An 18,237-nucleotide genomic window follows, 5' to 3' on the forward strand; every position below is an offset into this window, starting at 1 on the left:
CCGTCATAATCAGGGGGAGACTATATACTACCAGCAAAAGCTGATGTTAATTAACTTGAATGTTATATCAGTTTCTTTCCCATCATGATCAAATTGAAAAAGGTTGTTATTGACTAGGCGTGAAATATCACATTTGCTTTTACATAAGTGTTTGTCTCTTTAAGAGGAAAATCCGGTCACATCTAGTGAAATAAGTAGCGTTCCATAATAGGCTATTGGTAATGCTCCAATTGAGTGTGCCAAAAACACGATTCACATTCTCAAAGTTGTTATCTCCTCATTTGAAGAGAAGGAGATTATAATTCCCATGGGCGCTGGTACCAGTAATTCTATGATTGTTTTTTTTCAAGATATGTATACACTTGAGAATTATATGGGATCGTAACTAGTTATGTATTGTCGAATATTCATTTAAAGTAGCTACTGAAATAAATGATGGTGGTTTTGAACCCCTCTGCAGAAAAAATTGACATGTGTGATTGGTTGACATGTAATCCAAATTAGGTTGGATTAATTTCTCGATTGACGCAACTTTGGATCGAAAAGTTAACACCTTAAAAATGTCAAGTCTATTAATTACAGGTTGGTGTAGTCATATGCGTTGTTATACGAGAAATATATTTGTTGTAAGAACGATTTAAGGGTTTTACATTTGCTCAGGCCCTAGGATTGGTTCAATAGTTGTTCTCTTTATATGATGCATTTGGCGTGGTAATCTTTGAATGACTCATATGTAGCCAGAGAACATATTTGTATTTGTAATCCTTTAAGGATTCAAATTATATTTAGGAAGACACCTGATTCAATTATATCAGGTTTAACAATCCTTTATGTGTTTTTAGAAATTTGGTATACAAAACCAAAAATCCGAATTAACTGGTTGATGATATCAATTTTGTAGGTCTCTTGAGAAGTCCTTAAAAACACAAAAAAAATCCACGCTTTAGCAGCATAATTTCTATTTTTTTTTTACTTTCTTAAATCTGCAGTTAGAATTATGCTAGCTTAAACTCGTCTTTGAGATAGACTAGAGTTGTTGTCTTCTGTAGAACTCATATTGTTGGGTTAGCATCAATATTTACATCAAAAGTTGTACCATTTTTTCTTCGTTCAGGTTTTTTCCCATGTGGTTTTCCTGACAAGGTTTTAACGAGGCAACATCTCCCTGACGTTTGATTCAAAATGTTGATATTGTGCGCTTTTTCCTTTTTCCAAATTTTTTTCCCATTAGGTTTTACTGGTAAGGTTTTAGTGAGCCAAATTAATTCAACATGGTGGTCATCCAAGGGGGAGTTGTATCAAGTTTCGGTTATTTGGTGGATTCCCACCATTGACGACCAAACCAACATAACCATCCCTTAGGAATTTGGATGTCATTCTGATCCACATAAGACATGATCACAACTACAATGTTATTCACTTCTGGTAATGTATCTACATTTTGGCACTTTGTTGAAGAAATTACATCAACTACTTCTGCAAATTATCTCCGAGAAGCTGCAATTCAATACACAAGTCATGAATGTATTTAAAGAAACATGAGGACTCGAGAACACTACGAAGACTAACACAAAAGAAGACTTCATCAACTGGAAGATTTCTCACGAAAGCATTGCTGTCTCCAGCATTCAAGAAATTCGTTTATCGAAATTGGGAAGTGTCCACTCGAAGATTTGCAAGCCAAGATTTAGCTGAAGTACTTATCAGGGGGAGCATCATAGTAAAAGGTATTTTACTGGACTATCACGTTGTATTCTTTTTCCTTCATCAAGGTTTTGTCCTACTGGATTTTCCTTTTCAAGGTTTTAACGAGCCAACATATGCATGTCCAACTCATTTCTAAGTTTTCTCATAATTGTAGTCTTTTCCCTTCAGTCAGGTTTTGTCCCTTCGGATTTTCCTGATAAGGTTTTAATGAGGCAATTAGCTTAGATACAGTGGTCATCTAGGGGGAGTGTTATAAACGGCAGTTTATTATGTAGATGCCCACTAATGTGGAACCCTATTACTTGGGTACCAAGAACGTAAACTGTATAAATAGAGTCCTAAACCTTTGTATTCTAAACTGACGAATACAACTTCTTCCATTTTCTTTCCTCTATTTTGTGTCTCCTTCTCTATTTTCTAGTTCACAAGAATCTTTTCCATATTAGAGAGTACAAAGAAAGAAAGAAAAGAAATAAGAACATATGGTCTTTTTAGTCCACTGCATAATTTATAAAGGGCAAATCATTTCAAATAAAATAAAATAATCATGACCGCTAGATCTCTAGACTGGTATCCTCCCTCAGAAATCATGTTTTAGCCTCAGAAATCATGTTTTAGCATGCAAAGGAAAGTTACACTAGACCAAGATCCATGAAATATTACAAGACTTCGACTCTAACATGGATTATGTGCTACAAAAAGTAATGGTTCAAGTGAACTACATTTCTTGTCTCCGCTGATTAAAACCTGACCAAAATCAAATTGGAATGCCTTGGCTTGGACAATATGTTTTGGCATAACCTGTATGCTAAAAAAGTAGCATTATCAAACATTAAGAAGATGAAGAAGAGCAAAAGTACCCATGATAAACTTCAATAATCTTATTGTATGTAAATCACTCTTACATCACTCTATAGAATAGGCAAGAAAAGAATTTGCTTCAACTAAAGAAGGTTTAAACAGCATAAGAACACAATTCTTGCAAGTTAAAAACTTGCCAATCATTCTCCTTTTAACAGACCAGATCATGAATGTGGACGCAAAAAAATCTTCAGTCGCAATATGCCTTTATTCGCTTTCAATCTTCAATGGCTTTGTCTGATGAACAAAAGCTACTCTATATACATTTACCTTCTTTCCAATCTTTCGACACACTGTGTATATGCTTCTCACCAAATGATGCTGCAACAACTTCATCCTTCCGCTAAAGCCAATAACCAAAACCAATAGTCCTTGATGACCATGAATGTATATTGCTGAAGTAACTGTAATTTGGTATGAGAAATAAAAACTAGTATGCAATATTTATTTGAATCCACTTTGTAATGTTGATAACCTTCTTTAAGTGCAAATCGCTTCAACAGAGAGCTTCTTCCTGGTACCTGGACAAGGATCTCCTCCAAAAATCTCAGGACTAACAGTTACGGCACAAGATTGTTGTCCAATACATTTCTGCAATAACATTTCGTGTGTTAAAATTTATGCTAGCAGAGGTTAGGTGCAAAAAGATTTGCGCAAATGTTGAAAAACAAAAACTTATGAATACCTTCTGAAAAGCGTCATAAGATTTGCGAGCATGACAACTTCCTTCCCTAAAGCTCCCACAAACTCCTTCGGGAGTTCCAAAGCTTGCAAACTTTATTGTAGAAATTTTCTTCCCCGGTGTACACCAAAGATGGGCTTTTGGCTTCAACGGTACTATAGATTTTCCATTGGCAAGCGCCAAATAACTCGCCAGTGATGGTTGTGCTTCATAAATATCAGCACAAACAATCTGTACAGCTTTTACATCCAGAGTAGTTCCACTTGGATTACCACCCAATTCTTCAAAAATAACCATTAAGTTTCCAGTGGGGTTCAACCATGAACGAGGAACATGGTACCTAAAGATAAACATCAGGAAATCAGTCAAAAGAAAACTCGTAGTTATCCAAAACAAAACAAAAAAGTATCTGTTAACTAAAATATGAAAAGGTTTATTATCTTACCATCTTTGTGAGGGTTCTCCGCAGTTACTAGCGCATTTCTTCTCATTATATTCCCCAGCATAATTACAAACACCACACTTTCCATATGCTTTATAGGCTGGCCAATGGCGTCCAATGCTCTGCCCATTTATCCATACTTGACCTTTTCCCATGCTGCCCATATCTAAAGCCAAAGGATCATTTCCGCCTGGTGCATCAAAAATAGTCTACAAAAAGGAGACATAGTTAGCCCAGATTATTACAAAAGGCTTGTGTAGATGTTTGTTCCTTGTAAGAAACTAGGGACCTCACCTTGTACCATGTTAGGGGTTGATTTTGAGCTATCAAAGATCCTTTCATCCACTCGACTGAGGAACTTCCACTGAGCGAATTAAGATTTAAAGCTTCACCAGTCAAGCCAACCTGCAAGGGAACAAATTTGGAGATCTTAATATTTTTGTGGCATGTCCAGAAATCAAAGCAGGGAATAGACAGTAGAAAAACCTTGTAGGACCATTTTTGCATTGTTAAATCTCTTTGTTTGTCATTGAGACCCGTCAATGTGACTGGACCAAGAACCCCAGCATTCCAAGTCTCAAATTGTTTGCCAACACTCTGCGTCAACTTACCCGCAAGAGAGCATTAGAATGGTACCATTTGCTTGCGACTATCTAATAAATGAAAAGGTGGGCCATGAAATGAAAGAGAAACAGAACAGAGACTAACCGGCAGGCCAACAGCTACACTTAATAAGGCAATCTTGTTAATGCCAACAATCAACTTCACATTGTTACTAAATGTCAGTTTAGGGTTATCCAAACCCCCATAAGCAGTTCCTGCAATATCAAAGAAAATATTACTCGAGGAAAGATCAATTTGTGGATAACAAAGCATCTCAAACATTGTATTGTTTGTGATATACTTTCGTCGGATTATATTTGCTTACCAGATAATTGGCCATTAATGAAAACATGCAAAGCATGACCAGCTGACATCACTGTTAGCACAGGATACTTCCCAGTGTTCAAAAATGCTTCATTTGGCTCTATCTTGACACTAAAAATGTGAAGATCGGTTAGTAAAGATGGAGTAGGAAGAAGAAGAAAAAGACAACAAAATACTCCATACTTTATTTATTTATTTTTTTGATTTGTTAACTTATTGTTCATAATGTCTAAATGTCATGACTACTTACTCTGTTGAGTACCACAAATAATCCGAAGCATCTCTTGTCACATTTATCTGCTCCATTAATCCACCTGTTGTAGCTGATTTGTCATCGTAGGCTGTGGTCTCTTCGTTATACGATTCCCAAGCAAACCCCCTGCTCACTGGTGTCATCTTTGTCTCTGAACTTTGCGCCCCAACCTGTTAAAACATTCAGTGTTAAGAACAAAAGAATGTAGCATACATAAGACTACATCACCATGGCATTTAATACGAAACAGGGACATGCAACAAACTGAGATATAGCTGGATTTTGACCCTTGCAGTGTTGAAAACGGTGTTTTTGCAGTCTGGAAGGATGCTGATAGACCAAGGAGGAAGGTCGTAATTTAAGTCTCTGAAGGAAACAGTTACATCGGAGTTTGCATCATTGTTTGCAAGGAATGCAGCACAACCTCCTGCCTGGTAATTAAAGACATAAGCCTGAACAGGAAACATTTGCGAAAATATAAGTATAGATATTGTTTCTCTGTGGTATTGCTCGAGGTTTATAGAACGATGAAACAACCTCTTGCTTGCTCCCAAGAACTGTTTTGATGGGTTCGGAATAAACTAAAGCTGGTTCACAAAGCTTGATTGCTTTATGAAGATCTCTCAAATGACCATATTTGGGCTCCCTTGGTAGTCCTACATAAGAGAGAAGAAATAGTAATTAGAAATTAGCAAACCTGCCATTATATAGAACCAAAAAATTCTGTTAGCAAGCAAGATATCTAAACTGTCAGGAACCGAAAAAAATTGCAAGTCCCCTGTCATTCTCATTGTCTTAACTGTAAGCGGCATGCTGACATATAGCAGTCATAGTCCAGAGAATGAGACTAACATAAGAGACCACCATGTAATAGCTACAACATCGAATATTTTTCAAATTGGAATTTCATTTCATTATAACCGTTTTAGTTTCTCTCTTTACTTGAGGATGCAGAAAGTCACAATTGACTGGGATCGATAAAAACAAAGCCCTCCTTTTTTCCGTTGTCTCGGTTCCCCTGTATGGAACAAACCTATGACTTCTTCCTCATACTAAAGTAGTTTATGCGGAGTCCCAAAGAAAATATAACTTGGATTGTCAGTCCTACAACTCCTACTCCTACCAATGTTATGCAAACAGCCAAAACATCATACAAGTAGATAGGTTTCTTGTCTAGTTACATGAATGTATTATCAAATGCTATATCATTTTTTAGCAGGTATTAAGGTAAGCAAAGCCTCTGATTAACATACCATATTCGTCAATCGGGGCATCATAGTCATAACTAGTTGCTATGAAAGGACCACCTGCTGTCCTCCCGAAATTTGTTCCTCCGTGAAACTGAAGTATAAAGCCAAAAAGAAGAAGTTAAAGATTAAAAATAAACACCTTTTGGACTATAACTACACTTAAATCAGAAATGCAACTACGGCTTAACCTTACCATGTAATAATTCATGAATGATCCACCAGTTTGTATAAATTTGGCAACCGAGTACGCTATATCTTCAGCAGATCTATGAGGAACTGCACCACCGAATCCTGTAAACCTGTAAGCGGAAGAAATCTTTATAAGTTATGATAAGCTTTTGAATTCTTAATAGGTGCATGAACAGAAACACAATACGAAATCTAACTTGAGGAGTAATAGGTGGGTCGTGTACCAGCCGGTCCAATTTTCAGTCCACATCTTCGGCTTATACTTCTTGTTGGGAGTGAACCAATCACAGTAAAAACCATTGCAAGCATTTATCTATCATAAGTGGACAAAGCTAAGTTAGAGACGACAGAAATGGATGCTTTTCAAGAAATACTCCCACAAGATATTAACCGAAATATGCTCAACATGACAATAACACAAGATACTTTATGGAAAGTGTTCAAGAGGTTCAACGTTACTTACAATTGGATCAGGAGCATCATCTTGCTTGCACATAACCCATGGGACACCAGTGCCAAGTCCTACAGCCATTTCAGCTGCCCATTTCGTGTACACTTTACCGGGGGCGCCAATTTCCCATTCTTCTGGTCCATATTCATTCTCTATCTGCAATTCAACAAAAGTCTCAAATGCCATTTACAAATCATGTAAGTAATCATCTCAAACTCAATAAACTACTTCAAGAATCTCAAATTGACCAATTTGTTTACCTGAGACATAATAATAGGACCTCCTTGAGTTTCAAACAATCTTTCAAATTTCATCATGTCGACGATTTTTGTCGTAAAATTTTGCATTGCAGCCTTCATTACAAAAAATCCATAACTTCATCAACAACACTACAATATTGGTAACTCATAAACCCCAAAACTGAAAAATTTGTAATCTGAATAGAGAAATACAAACCTTGAAAGGTTCATTATCTGTTCTGAATTGCATGCCAGGGACATATTTGAGCCAAACAGGAAAACCCCTGGATTCAAAAACACACAAACATTGCATTAGATTCAAAATAATTGAAAAATTGATATAGATTTGAGAGATTACCCAAAGTTCCATTCAGCACAAACATAAGGACCAATTCTGAGATGAACATAGAGACCAGCTTGATGAGCCAACTTGAGAAACTTAACCAAATCATATCTTCCTTCAAAGTAATACTCTCCAGGAGAGGGTTCATGCCCATTCCAAAAAACATAAGTTTGGATTACATCTAGACCTCCATCTTTAGCTTTTTGAATAAGATCAGGCCACATCTGAAACCACACCAACAAAAAACAATAATTTATTAAAAAGTGAATTTTTTTTCTAAAAATGAATAAAATAATGAGTAAAAGCTGACATACTGTAGAAAGTAAAATACCAAATATACCCAATTGAAGAAAATAAATTAATAACACCCAAGATAAATTAATATATCCACTGCTTAGAAAAACAGGGGAGAAAACAGAGTATTGAGAAACAGAGTTTTTTGAAAAAGCTTCAAAGTTTACATGAAATTTGGAGAAAAATCACTAATTATAGAGACCAGAGATGATCATTTGGTAAAAACCACATAAATGAAAGAAAACGAAACAAGTTTTTTTTTATAGAGATTAGACAAACCCCATTAAGTATAATATTAGGTGTATACCTCAGGTGTGCTTCTAGGATAATGGATAGAACCAGAAAGAAGAATTCTTCTTTGTCCATTAATGATTATAGATTTACTATCGTAAGTTATAGAGGCTTCTGTAATAGATGATAGAAGGAAACTTAGTGATAACAAGCTCCACCACATTACTGGTTTTGCCATTCCTGTACTGCACTAGTTTTCTCCTTGTTTCTCAAATGATGCTTTTGTTTTGCTCTGCTTATGTTGATTTCTTCACAACAAAGAGAAGAGATTTAAAGGGGTTTTCATTTGTTTTCTTTGGTTTTGGTTTGAAGAAAAAAATCGAAGTTTTGAAGTATAAATAGGTGGGAGTTTGCAGGACCTACTGTGCATTAGTGAGGTGGAATTTAATACAATCCAATTGAAGAAACTGAATTTTCTATTTATTTTTAAATTAATAAGATTACTAATTAGGTGGAATTTTATCTAATCCATAGTTTATGAACAGCAAGAGTGTTTGCATTAGAGTGATTGCTACTACCACTTTCGTCTCCCATTATATAGACTCCAAATAAAATAAATTAAAAGGATGAAACTCGTTAAAAAAGAATGGGACAAAACAAGACTCTCAGAGTCGATGGTATATTTAGTTGTTACTAGCAGTAGCAAATGTTACAAAAGATAAACATAGCAACAGTGCCACATTCAGTAGCCAGGTCTTAACACCTAAGGTGTTCGGGTGCCAAAAACAAAAGTCATTTCTTCAAGTCAAAAGCAAAAAGTAAATTGCTTGGTAAAAAACACAAAGTATAAACGACCCGAGAAAAACCACCCAAAGAAAACCGCCACTCACAAACCACCACTTGCACGACTTCTGAGAGGAAGGATCTATTGGGACCCGCACAAAAAAAAACAAACCGTGAGAGGCGGTTTTAGCCTGATTTTTTCTCTCGGTCTTTAGAGAATCATTGGATAAAAAATTGTAACATGTTATAGGGTTGAAGAAACCATTAGAGGGACTGACATAATAGGATAAAAAGGGTCATTAGATGGTAATTTCAAAAGCGGTTTATCAATTCATTTGATAATAACTAATTAACCCTTACATAGTTTAGTGTTGATAATCAAGTTTCTATTATATTTATTCTAAAACAAAATCAAAGAAAAAAAGAAAAACTTTTGTGATATATTTGAAACCCTAGGTTTGGATTCACTCAACCAAAATGAGTGATTCAAGCGACAAACTTGAGATGCGTAAATCTTTATATGACCACGTATACCTCTAACATAGATCCAGATAGATTTTTGTTGCTCAAAATTATCTAAAATATATAAAAAGCTCAAAACTTTTAGATTTTCGGAGAGACTTACGGTTGGTGTTTTTCACGTAACCAACCGTAACTGTGAGTTACGGTTCGTAATTGATGAACTACCAACCGTAACTGGTTAAATTTGGGGAAAGTACAATCATAAAACAAGTTATGGTTGGTGTTAGTCTGCTCTATATGAACCGTAATTTGGTTACAGTTGATGTTTCTGTAATCTTCATTCCAACTGTAACCAATTACGGTTTGTAAATAGAGTATCGGGACCAATCGTAACTAGTTTACGGTTGGTATGTCAACTAAAATTTTGAACCGTAAAATGCTTTTTGAGAACAAAGTTCTGGAAAATTCTACGGATGATAATGGTGGTAAAACTATAAACCGTAACTAAATTACAGTTAATAGGTATTAGCCATAGAATTTCTGTGAGACATACAAGAAAATTTACGGTTCGTAATGGTGGTGTCGACACCAACGGTTGCAAATATGAATCACAACTGAACATTCTTTCTTAGATTTTCTCGTCTGCGGTTCGTAGTTCATCACTTACAAACCGTAACCGCATCAAAAACTAAAATTACGGTTGGTAATTGAACTATAACAAACCGTAACACACATGAACCCTAATTTTGAACTTCAGTTTTCATCTCTAACACTAATTTGCAATTTAAATTTTCTAACCTAAATCGAACACAAAATAAACAAAACCCTAAATGAATTTCTCAAAACATATAAGTCACTACCGTTAATTTGTCTGATGGATTAGGGCTTTGAAATTGTTGTTCTTCAACTATTGGAGGATGTGGTTGAATATATCACTACAATCATATTGAAGTAATGTTGAGCTCCTTTGGCTCATGGAGAAGAGAAGATGAAAGAAGAGTAAAGAAAACAGATTTTTAATTTAGTTTGATTTAGGTTAAAAAATGGGGAGGGGAATTTAGATAATTTACAATACCATTTGAACATCCCGTAACCAACTAGATAGATATTATTATTGTGATTCAGCCCCTATGATGATTCAGCCCCCATGATGATTCAGCCCCCCTGATGATTCCTTCAGCCCCTGGGTTACAAAAAATTAGACTTTTTGTCTTTAAAGGTGGTTTAGAAATTGTATACAAACTAGTTCTTTATGTTTTTGATTACAGAGATCAAAAAGTAAATGATATATGAACAAACTATACGGATTCCTAATCCCTTCCGTATTTCCTTTGTCGTGACGTGTTATCTTATGTGGCATTAAATTTAATAAAAAAGATGAATGCACGTCATTGGCGGAACCAAAAACAGGTATGATGGATCTCTCGAGAGAAATTCCCAAAAATCTCTTGCATATGAGAAAATTTGCGGGCCTTTTCCACTGCTACAATCCCAATATCAGAGAGTTTTATGTTTGTCCATCAGATTCTCTCTCGGGAGAAAATGCGGTTGAAAACCGCGGTGTGCCTAGAATTATTCAATCGAAAAATGTCCCACTAAAATTGAGCGTGAAATTAAGTACTCCCTCCGTTCTTTTTTAATAGGCCAGTTTCTATAAATAAAAGTTTCAAAAAAATAGGCCAGTTTCCTAATTGGGAAAGTCAAATGTTATTTTAATTTTTTGGGACCACTTTTCTCTTAACTTCTTTTGATGACAAGTGTCATGTGGACCACTTCACTTTACTTCTTTTGCTAACAAGTATCATGGGGACCATTTCACTTCACTTCTTTTATTGACAAGTGTCATGAGGACCACTTTCAATGATTAGTTCTCTTAATTTCCTTAAATTTCGCTAAAAACAAAACTGGCCTATTAAAAAAGAACGGAGGGAGTATCTTTAATCAAAATTCTTTTTTATCTTCCATTCGAGAATTCTAGGATCTGCTAGTATGGAAATGGGTGTCATACAACAGTTCATAACTGAATGATATAGACTTCTTTTGCAAAAGTCTTGTTTCTATCATGAAATCCTAATTGGAGTCCGTTATGGCATTGTCCACGAACAGAAAGTGGATTAGCACGTAGTGGCGTCATTTGTGGCACATTGGCATGTTACTGCGGCAGAGTGGCATGTTGGCATGCCGATTAATATGTTGTTGTGGCAGGGCGTGTTTGGCTTGCCAGTTAGTATGGTGGCGTGACAGGGTGCGTTTGGACTTTCATGTATGGTGACGAGTTTAGAACGACTTGATTGGTCAAGAAAAGGGGCCATCCAAACACGAGTGGCCACACTTCTGATGTGAGCGTGGCAAGTTTAGAGCGACCTGATTGGTCGATGGAAAGGGGGCCCGACAAGCATCATGGGGTTGGCCTCATTCTAAATGCATGTGACGCATTTAGAGCGACCTGATTGGTCGATGGAAAGGGGGCTGATTAAATATTTTCTGTGGTTGTAGTAATGAAGGTTCAAACTCTCGGATTTGTGAAGGATAATTTTTTTTAGACTTAATAAAAAATATATATATAAATATATACAATAAAATATTAACAATGGTGAGAATTACTGGGGCTTAGGATTCGGCCAAATTCATTTCTTTAATGGTTCAAAAATTAATTCTAGGCAATTATAATTCAAAACAAAATGAATATTAACTCTATTCTTTGCCAAAGTAGATTTTATAAAATATTACTTGTATTTCTTAAGCATGGCATATCAAAAATCCTTAGGACTAAGCATAAACCATCAAATGAAATCACAAATAATTAATTAAAATCTTAATTCAATTAAAATTGGTGCAAAAAGTAAATATAGAATTAAATAAAATTACCACATAGATGAATTAAGGCTTCCTCCATCGCCCCAGTGTTGGGGTTTAGCTCCTCATATTAATCATAATCTCAAAATACATGTATAAAGCTCAAAAGTTGATTAAAGGGAGTAAAACAATTGACCAGAAAAATTGCAACAGGAATAACTGTTGCAAAGGCGTTGTTCAACTGTTACAAGAAGAACGATACAAATGTTATGCTGTTGCAAGACCCACACTACGACCCACCGCTCTGCGTCGTAAACACTGTTGGAGAACGACTGTCTATGCAAGTCCGTTCTTCGTGTTCTTGGCCTTCATCAATGGCAGCAGCAGCAGAAACTCAACTCGTGATTTCTGCTTCCTGCGCTCTCCTCTCTTCTCCCAACTCTCGACAGCCTCTCTAGTAGCCCCAAACAGCCTATTTATAGTGTTTTAGGACCAAAAATCCCAACATTACTTGCGTATATTCTCCATTTAATCCGATTATTCTCCGCTGCCAATAATAACGATAATTTCCAAAATTAACTCTGTCACACGTTAGAATTGGTTTTGCACACTCCAATTCAGCTCTTCCACGCTTAGTAAGTCGTCGAATGTCCCTTAATCACTTCCATGCATAGCAGAAACACACACAACAGCGTGTACAGGGTGTATTCAGTCCGTGTAGCTCTGTTTTGAGCTCGAGAATCAAATCGATATTTCCAGCCAATTCCGATCAAATTCGACACCCAAACTATCTTCCTTAGGCTAAATCATAACTTCCTACCAAGTTTGAGCGATTGAATCGCACTCTAACCCATTCATTTTGACGATCACAATTCTGCCAGTTGAAAACTTCATTTCCCGCCAAAACACAAATTCAAATTGTTGAAGAAGGTACCCCTTATCCAGAGTGCTGGGGTGTGAATAGTAATTTGGGTGGAAATAGTAATTTTGGGGTGGAAATGGTGATTTTTCTGGGATCCTCCGGTACATTTCTGGGACGTTTCCGGTGCATTTCTGGGGTGCCTTTCGTAATTTTCTCCGGGGTGTAAAACACTGCTTTTCGAGCTGATTTCGCCAAAAATGTTTATTTTCCAAAGGTGCCTACAAAGACATAAAAGAACACAATAAATACAAAATTGAGCACTAACAATACATACAATAGAGACATATTAGACACATAAATGCGTCTATAAACACCCCCAAACTTATTATTTGCTAGTCCTCGAGCAAATTTATTCTAGAAAGGAAAATCATTTGAACCCCTAGGTGGCCCTAGTGGCGGAGTGTTGTCTCCGGAGGGTTTACCAGAGGTGACCCACAAAACCTTAATACTCCAGACCCTAGATATCTACAACGAACCTTGGAAGGAACTAAAGAATCTCCTTGGTTGGCATACTTATTGACTACAAGAGGAAGTACCCTGATGCGAAATTCCAATTGATGTACACGAGTTTTCACTCAAGCATACTAAAATTCATATATAAGTGACAGAGTTCTACTCATATAGTTGCACTATGGACATCATATTCGGAGTCAAACTAATCACATGGAAAGATTAAGAGATGGATATAGAAAAACATAAATGGTTTTGATGTTTACTAAGTGAACGGCGTTTCCCATATCTGTCTGAAGGCCTCGGCCAAAATGAACCTATCCTAATGGATTGAGATACTAGTCTGACTAATATCAACACATTGGCATATACAAGGGTACCAGTGGTCGATAACCTAACTCTAGGTCAACACAACTGGCATATACAAGGGTACCAGTGGTCGACTTTATTGAATTTTCCTTTTGGTCGAATGGTCTGGTCTCAATTTTTTTTTTCAACCTTTTTTTTCAACTTTTTTTTTTTCACTTTTTTTTTTTTTTTGTAACTCAATCACTCTAATTCATCCTAGCATTGGTAACAACTTGAATCGTGGGCCCCACCTATCACTTAGAGAAACATGGTTTAAAAATAAAATAAAATAAAAATAGAAGTGAAAAGGACTCAACGAGATATGGTGAAACTATCATGTTATTTCTAACACCTGAGCTCTGTGCTTTTATGAATAGACTCTTTAGATGTTTCCATCTATTCAGATTGGTTCTTCAACTCCTACAACCAAAATGCTTCCATCCACTTAGATTAGTTAGTGCCATCCTAAATACGCATGAATTTCTAGGCTCTGGAGTTTATTTATTGCAACTAAAAAGTTTCTCCCATACCCCCAAACTTAAATCTAACATTGTCCTCAATGTTCTAAAGATGAAATTAAAAGCATGAACAAGGAGAAACGGTTACTATTTGAAGCAAAATAGTTAAGGAAGGATATTACCGTGTTGCATGAGATTGGGTTACCTCCCAAAAAATGCTAAGTTTAAAGTCTTCAGGCAGACTTAGAAAAGGTTTAGTCAACTCGAACCGTATAACAGTAGCCGGAATAACTGCGGGTCTTTAAAACCAAAAAGAGATGACAACAGGAAATTGCAGTGAACCAAGAAAATGAACAAGACTAGCGTGCCCTTACCTAGTTTCCTGATTAAGATATTTATATCTAATTGTGGTTCAGGTTCAGGTTCTATGAAAGGGTCTAAATAAAATATTTTTCTTGGATGCATTTCCTCATAGATTGGATCTAAATTACTAGGTCCTAGAGTCTGGAAAAACTCAAATAAGAACTTAGAATCACGAAGTAATAACCTAAATAATTGCGGATCCTCTAAGTCAATCATATATGACTTACATAATTGACCACGATGAGAGTAGTGGTCATTCTTAAGCAAACGTGTCGATTCTAATTTCCTAAGGCATTTAGGTTTAGTCTCACAACTTAATATTCGACACATTTGAAATCTATAAGTTCCCACATTTGGAAGAAAACTATTTGGTGGGAAAACAAAATCAATCTTGGTATTATTGCCTGGGTTAACCACATCAACCAGAGGATGGGTTTCTAACAGTTGAGACTCTTGTTGGATATCATTAGGTTCTGGAAAACGATTATGAAGATAATCTTGTAAGATGGTTGAGGCATTGATGTCAAGTCCCAAGTGAGGGACCTTACTAAGAGTTAAAGCACATGGAGAATGATACTTACCCCCAAACTTAGAGTTTTCGGCGTCTCTAGATAGACTGGTCATAACCTCCCTAATTTCTAGGTCGGCAATTGATTTTTCTAAGTCAGGTTCATCCTCGCTAATCTCTACGAGTTCATCTAAGACTATTGTTTCTAAATCGTTTGAATCGAAAACAGTACTCTCAAGATAAACTGGTTCCTCTAAACCATCATCGGTTTCGTAATCATCGTCTAAAACGGGGGTATTTCTAGTCAAATCCTCGTCCTTTTGAATAGGTAAATAATTGTTAAAATTATTTGGATTTGAACTAGAAATATCATTATAATCATCATCACCATCATCCTCATCATCATCATATAATTTTTGAAATTCAATAATTCTCAAGCTTTGTTTCCAACTACATGGTCTATGTTTATAATATTTCTCATAGATCGTTAGAGGTGATTCCTCAATAAAAGTTGGAGTATCCATACATCGCTGCCCACACATATATTCACCAAGAGTCATTTTCGAAGACGTCTCTTGATAACGAGAATTTCTACTCATATATTCTCGTAACGTCATCTCAGGTGGCGTCTCCTGAAAAGGATTCATCACCGAGGAAACACAAACTACAGAAGAATTCTACACAATCACAACAAAGGCTGACTCGACCAAATCAAACCTATAAATTCTAGCAAACAAAAAGCATGATGGCTCCACTTAGATTGTTTCTAGACCAGCTTCTATCTTTCGAAAGGGAATTCGTTGCAATTTGAGCAAACCCCTCTGGAGTCAATCCGAGTCAAAGTAAGTTGAATAGAGACGAGGGAAGCTTAGTAGAGCTTTGATACCCAAGGCCTCACCGCATTAGAAGGCGGCGCAGTTACGCATTCAACTCACAGAAACCATCATGAACTTTGAAGTGTGCTTAAAGAAAGTAACCAATATCCTTCGAAATTTTTTCCTAATAAGCGCGTTACCCTATCGGTCTCGTTCTAGTCAAGTTTTAAGCTTGGGTTCGCGTTAGGTTTCGTTTTCCTAAGGCGGGCAAGAAGGGAGCGTGATGAAATCCGAACCCTTATCTTGTATTCGCCAGGCCTTGCCCTTTACTAGGAATTTAAAAACAGTCTGGTTCGTCCTCAAACAATTATCACCTTAAGGCAGACAGTAACCCGCTTGCAGGAGATTCGCGGGTGTTTCGATTGGACTTACCTCCCGTACCAGACGGGCGATGAACCGTTGTCGTCGACTCGGGCCACGACTCCTATGCCGTGTACGAACCCGAGGGGCCGATACGATATAGTAATCGTCGTCCTTCCCTGCACACAGTTTATATAAAAATTTTTTTTTTTAATAATACCCTTCCGTAGGGTTAAAAAAAGAATAAAGTTCAATTGTCCAGAATAAAGTCCAAATAAAAAGTCCAAAAGAATACAAAATTTATGAAAAATAAAGCCTGTTTATAAATTCTAAAAAAAATAAATAAAAGCTATATACAAAAAAAAAAAAAAAAAATTAAATCCTAAAAAAAAAATTATGTCTTTTTTTTCTTCTCCTTTAGCTTTTAGCTTTAAGCTTTTTGTTCCCAAGTCCTTAGGATTCCACTTCGAACCTGTAAATCAAAGACAAAAAAAGAAACGTAAAAAGGAACAAATAAAATAATAAAAAATAATAAAAACCTAAAAATTCTACCTAAGCACAAATCCGCGTCGGCGGCGCCAAAATGATTAAATATTTTCTCTGGTTGTAGTAATGAAGGTTCAAACTCTCGGATTTGTGAAGGATAGTTTTTTTAGACTTAATAAAAAAAAATAAAAAAAAAATATACAATAAAATATTAACAATGGTGAGAGTTACTGGGGCTTAGGATTCGGCCAAATTCATTTCTTAAATGGTTCAGAAATTAATTCTAGGCAATTATAATTCAAAACAAAATGAATATTAACTCTATTCTTTGTCAAAGTAGATTTTATAAAATATTACTTGTATTTCTTAAGCATGGCATATCAAGAATCCCTAGGACTAAGCATAAACCATCAAATGAAATCACAAATAATTAATTAAAATCTTAATTCAATTAAAATTGGTGCAAAAAGTAAATATAGAATTAAATAAAATTACCACATAGATGAATTAAGGATTCCTCCATCGCCCCAGTGTTGGGGTTTAGCTCCTCATATTAATCATAATCTCAAAATACATGTATAAAGCTCAAAAGTTGATTTAAAGGGAGTAAAACAATTGACCAGAAAAATTGCAACAGGAATAACTGTTGCAAAGGCGCTGTTCAACTGTTACAAGAAGAACGATACAAATGTTATGTTGTTGCAAAACCCAAACTACGACCCACCGCTCTGCGTCGTAAACACTGTTGGAGAACGACTGTCTATGCAAGTCCATTCTTCGTGTTCTTGGCTTTCATCAATGGCAGCAGCAGCAGAAACTCAACTCGTGATTTCTGCTTCCTGCTCTCTCCTCTCTTCTCCCAACTCTCGACAAACTCTCTAGTAGACCCAAAGAGCCTATTTATAGTGTTTTAGGACCAAAAATCCCAACATTACTTGCGTATATTCTCCATTTAATCCGATTATTTTCCGCTGCCAATAATAACGATAATTTCCAAAATTAACTCTGCCACACGTTAGAATTGGTTCTGCACACTCCAATTCAGCTCTCCCACGCCTAGTAAGTCGTCGAACGTCCCTTAATCACTTCCATGCATAGCAGAAACACACACAACAACATGTATATGGTGTGTTCAGTCCGTGTAGCTCTATTTTGAGCTCGAGAATCAAATCGATATTTCCAGCCAATTCCGATCAAATTCAACACCCAAACTATCTTCCTTAGGCTAAATCATAACTTCCTACCAAGTTTGAGCGATTGAATCGCACTCTAACCCATTCATTTTGACGATCACAATTCTGCCAGTTGAAAACTTCATTTCCCGCCAAAACACAAATTCAGATTGTTGAAGAAGGTGCCCCTTATCCAGAGTGCTGGGGTGTGAATAATAATTTGGGTGGAAATAGTAATTTTGGGGTGGAAATGGTAATTTTTCTGGGATCCTCTGGTACATTTCTGGGACGTTTCCGGTGCATTTCTGGGGTGCCTTTCGTAATTTTCTCAGGGGTGTAAAACACTGCTTTTCGAGCTGATTTCGCCAAAAATGTTTATTTTCCAAAGGTGCCTACAAAGACATAAAAGAACACAATAAATACAAAATTGAGCACTAACAATACA

The 18,237-nt window shown here is 36.2% G+C and overlaps 1 protein-coding gene across 4 annotated transcripts; it reads right to left on the reverse strand.

The window, feature by feature from the left end:
- Window positions 1–2,564: 2,564 nt before the first annotated feature.
- Window positions 2,565–8,220, reverse strand: LOC113347869 (beta-galactosidase-like). 4 transcript variants are annotated; one of them, XM_026591549.1, is made up of 18 exons: window positions 7,946–8,220; window positions 7,360–7,568; window positions 7,219–7,285; window positions 7,023–7,115; window positions 6,775–6,918; window positions 6,536–6,624; window positions 6,316–6,421; window positions 6,126–6,213; window positions 5,410–5,528; window positions 5,160–5,324; window positions 4,870–5,042; window positions 4,621–4,730; window positions 4,401–4,510; window positions 4,179–4,289; window positions 3,987–4,097; window positions 3,696–3,901; window positions 3,254–3,590; window positions 2,565–3,159 (listed from the first exon to the last, which is right to left on the reverse strand). In XM_026591549.1, the coding sequence occupies exons 1-18, from the start codon at window positions 8,105–8,107 to the stop codon at window positions 3,049–3,051; spliced, it is 2,511 nt and encodes an 836-aa protein (XP_026447334.1). In that variant the 5' UTR covers window positions 8,108–8,220; the 3' UTR covers window positions 2,565–3,048. The 4 variants fall into 4 exon arrangements, with proteins under 4 accessions (XP_026447334.1, XP_026447333.1, XP_026447332.1 ...); XM_026591548.1 differs by having other exon boundaries at window positions 4,179–4,298; XM_026591547.1 differs by having other exon boundaries at window positions 6,775–6,936.
- Window positions 8,221–18,237: the final 10,017 nt, after the last annotated feature.

This window comes from Papaver somniferum, chromosome 2 (assembly GCF_003573695.1).
Source record: "Papaver somniferum cultivar HN1 chromosome 2, ASM357369v1, whole genome shotgun sequence".
NCBI lineage: Eukaryota > Viridiplantae > Streptophyta > Magnoliopsida > Ranunculales > Papaveraceae > Papaver > Papaver somniferum.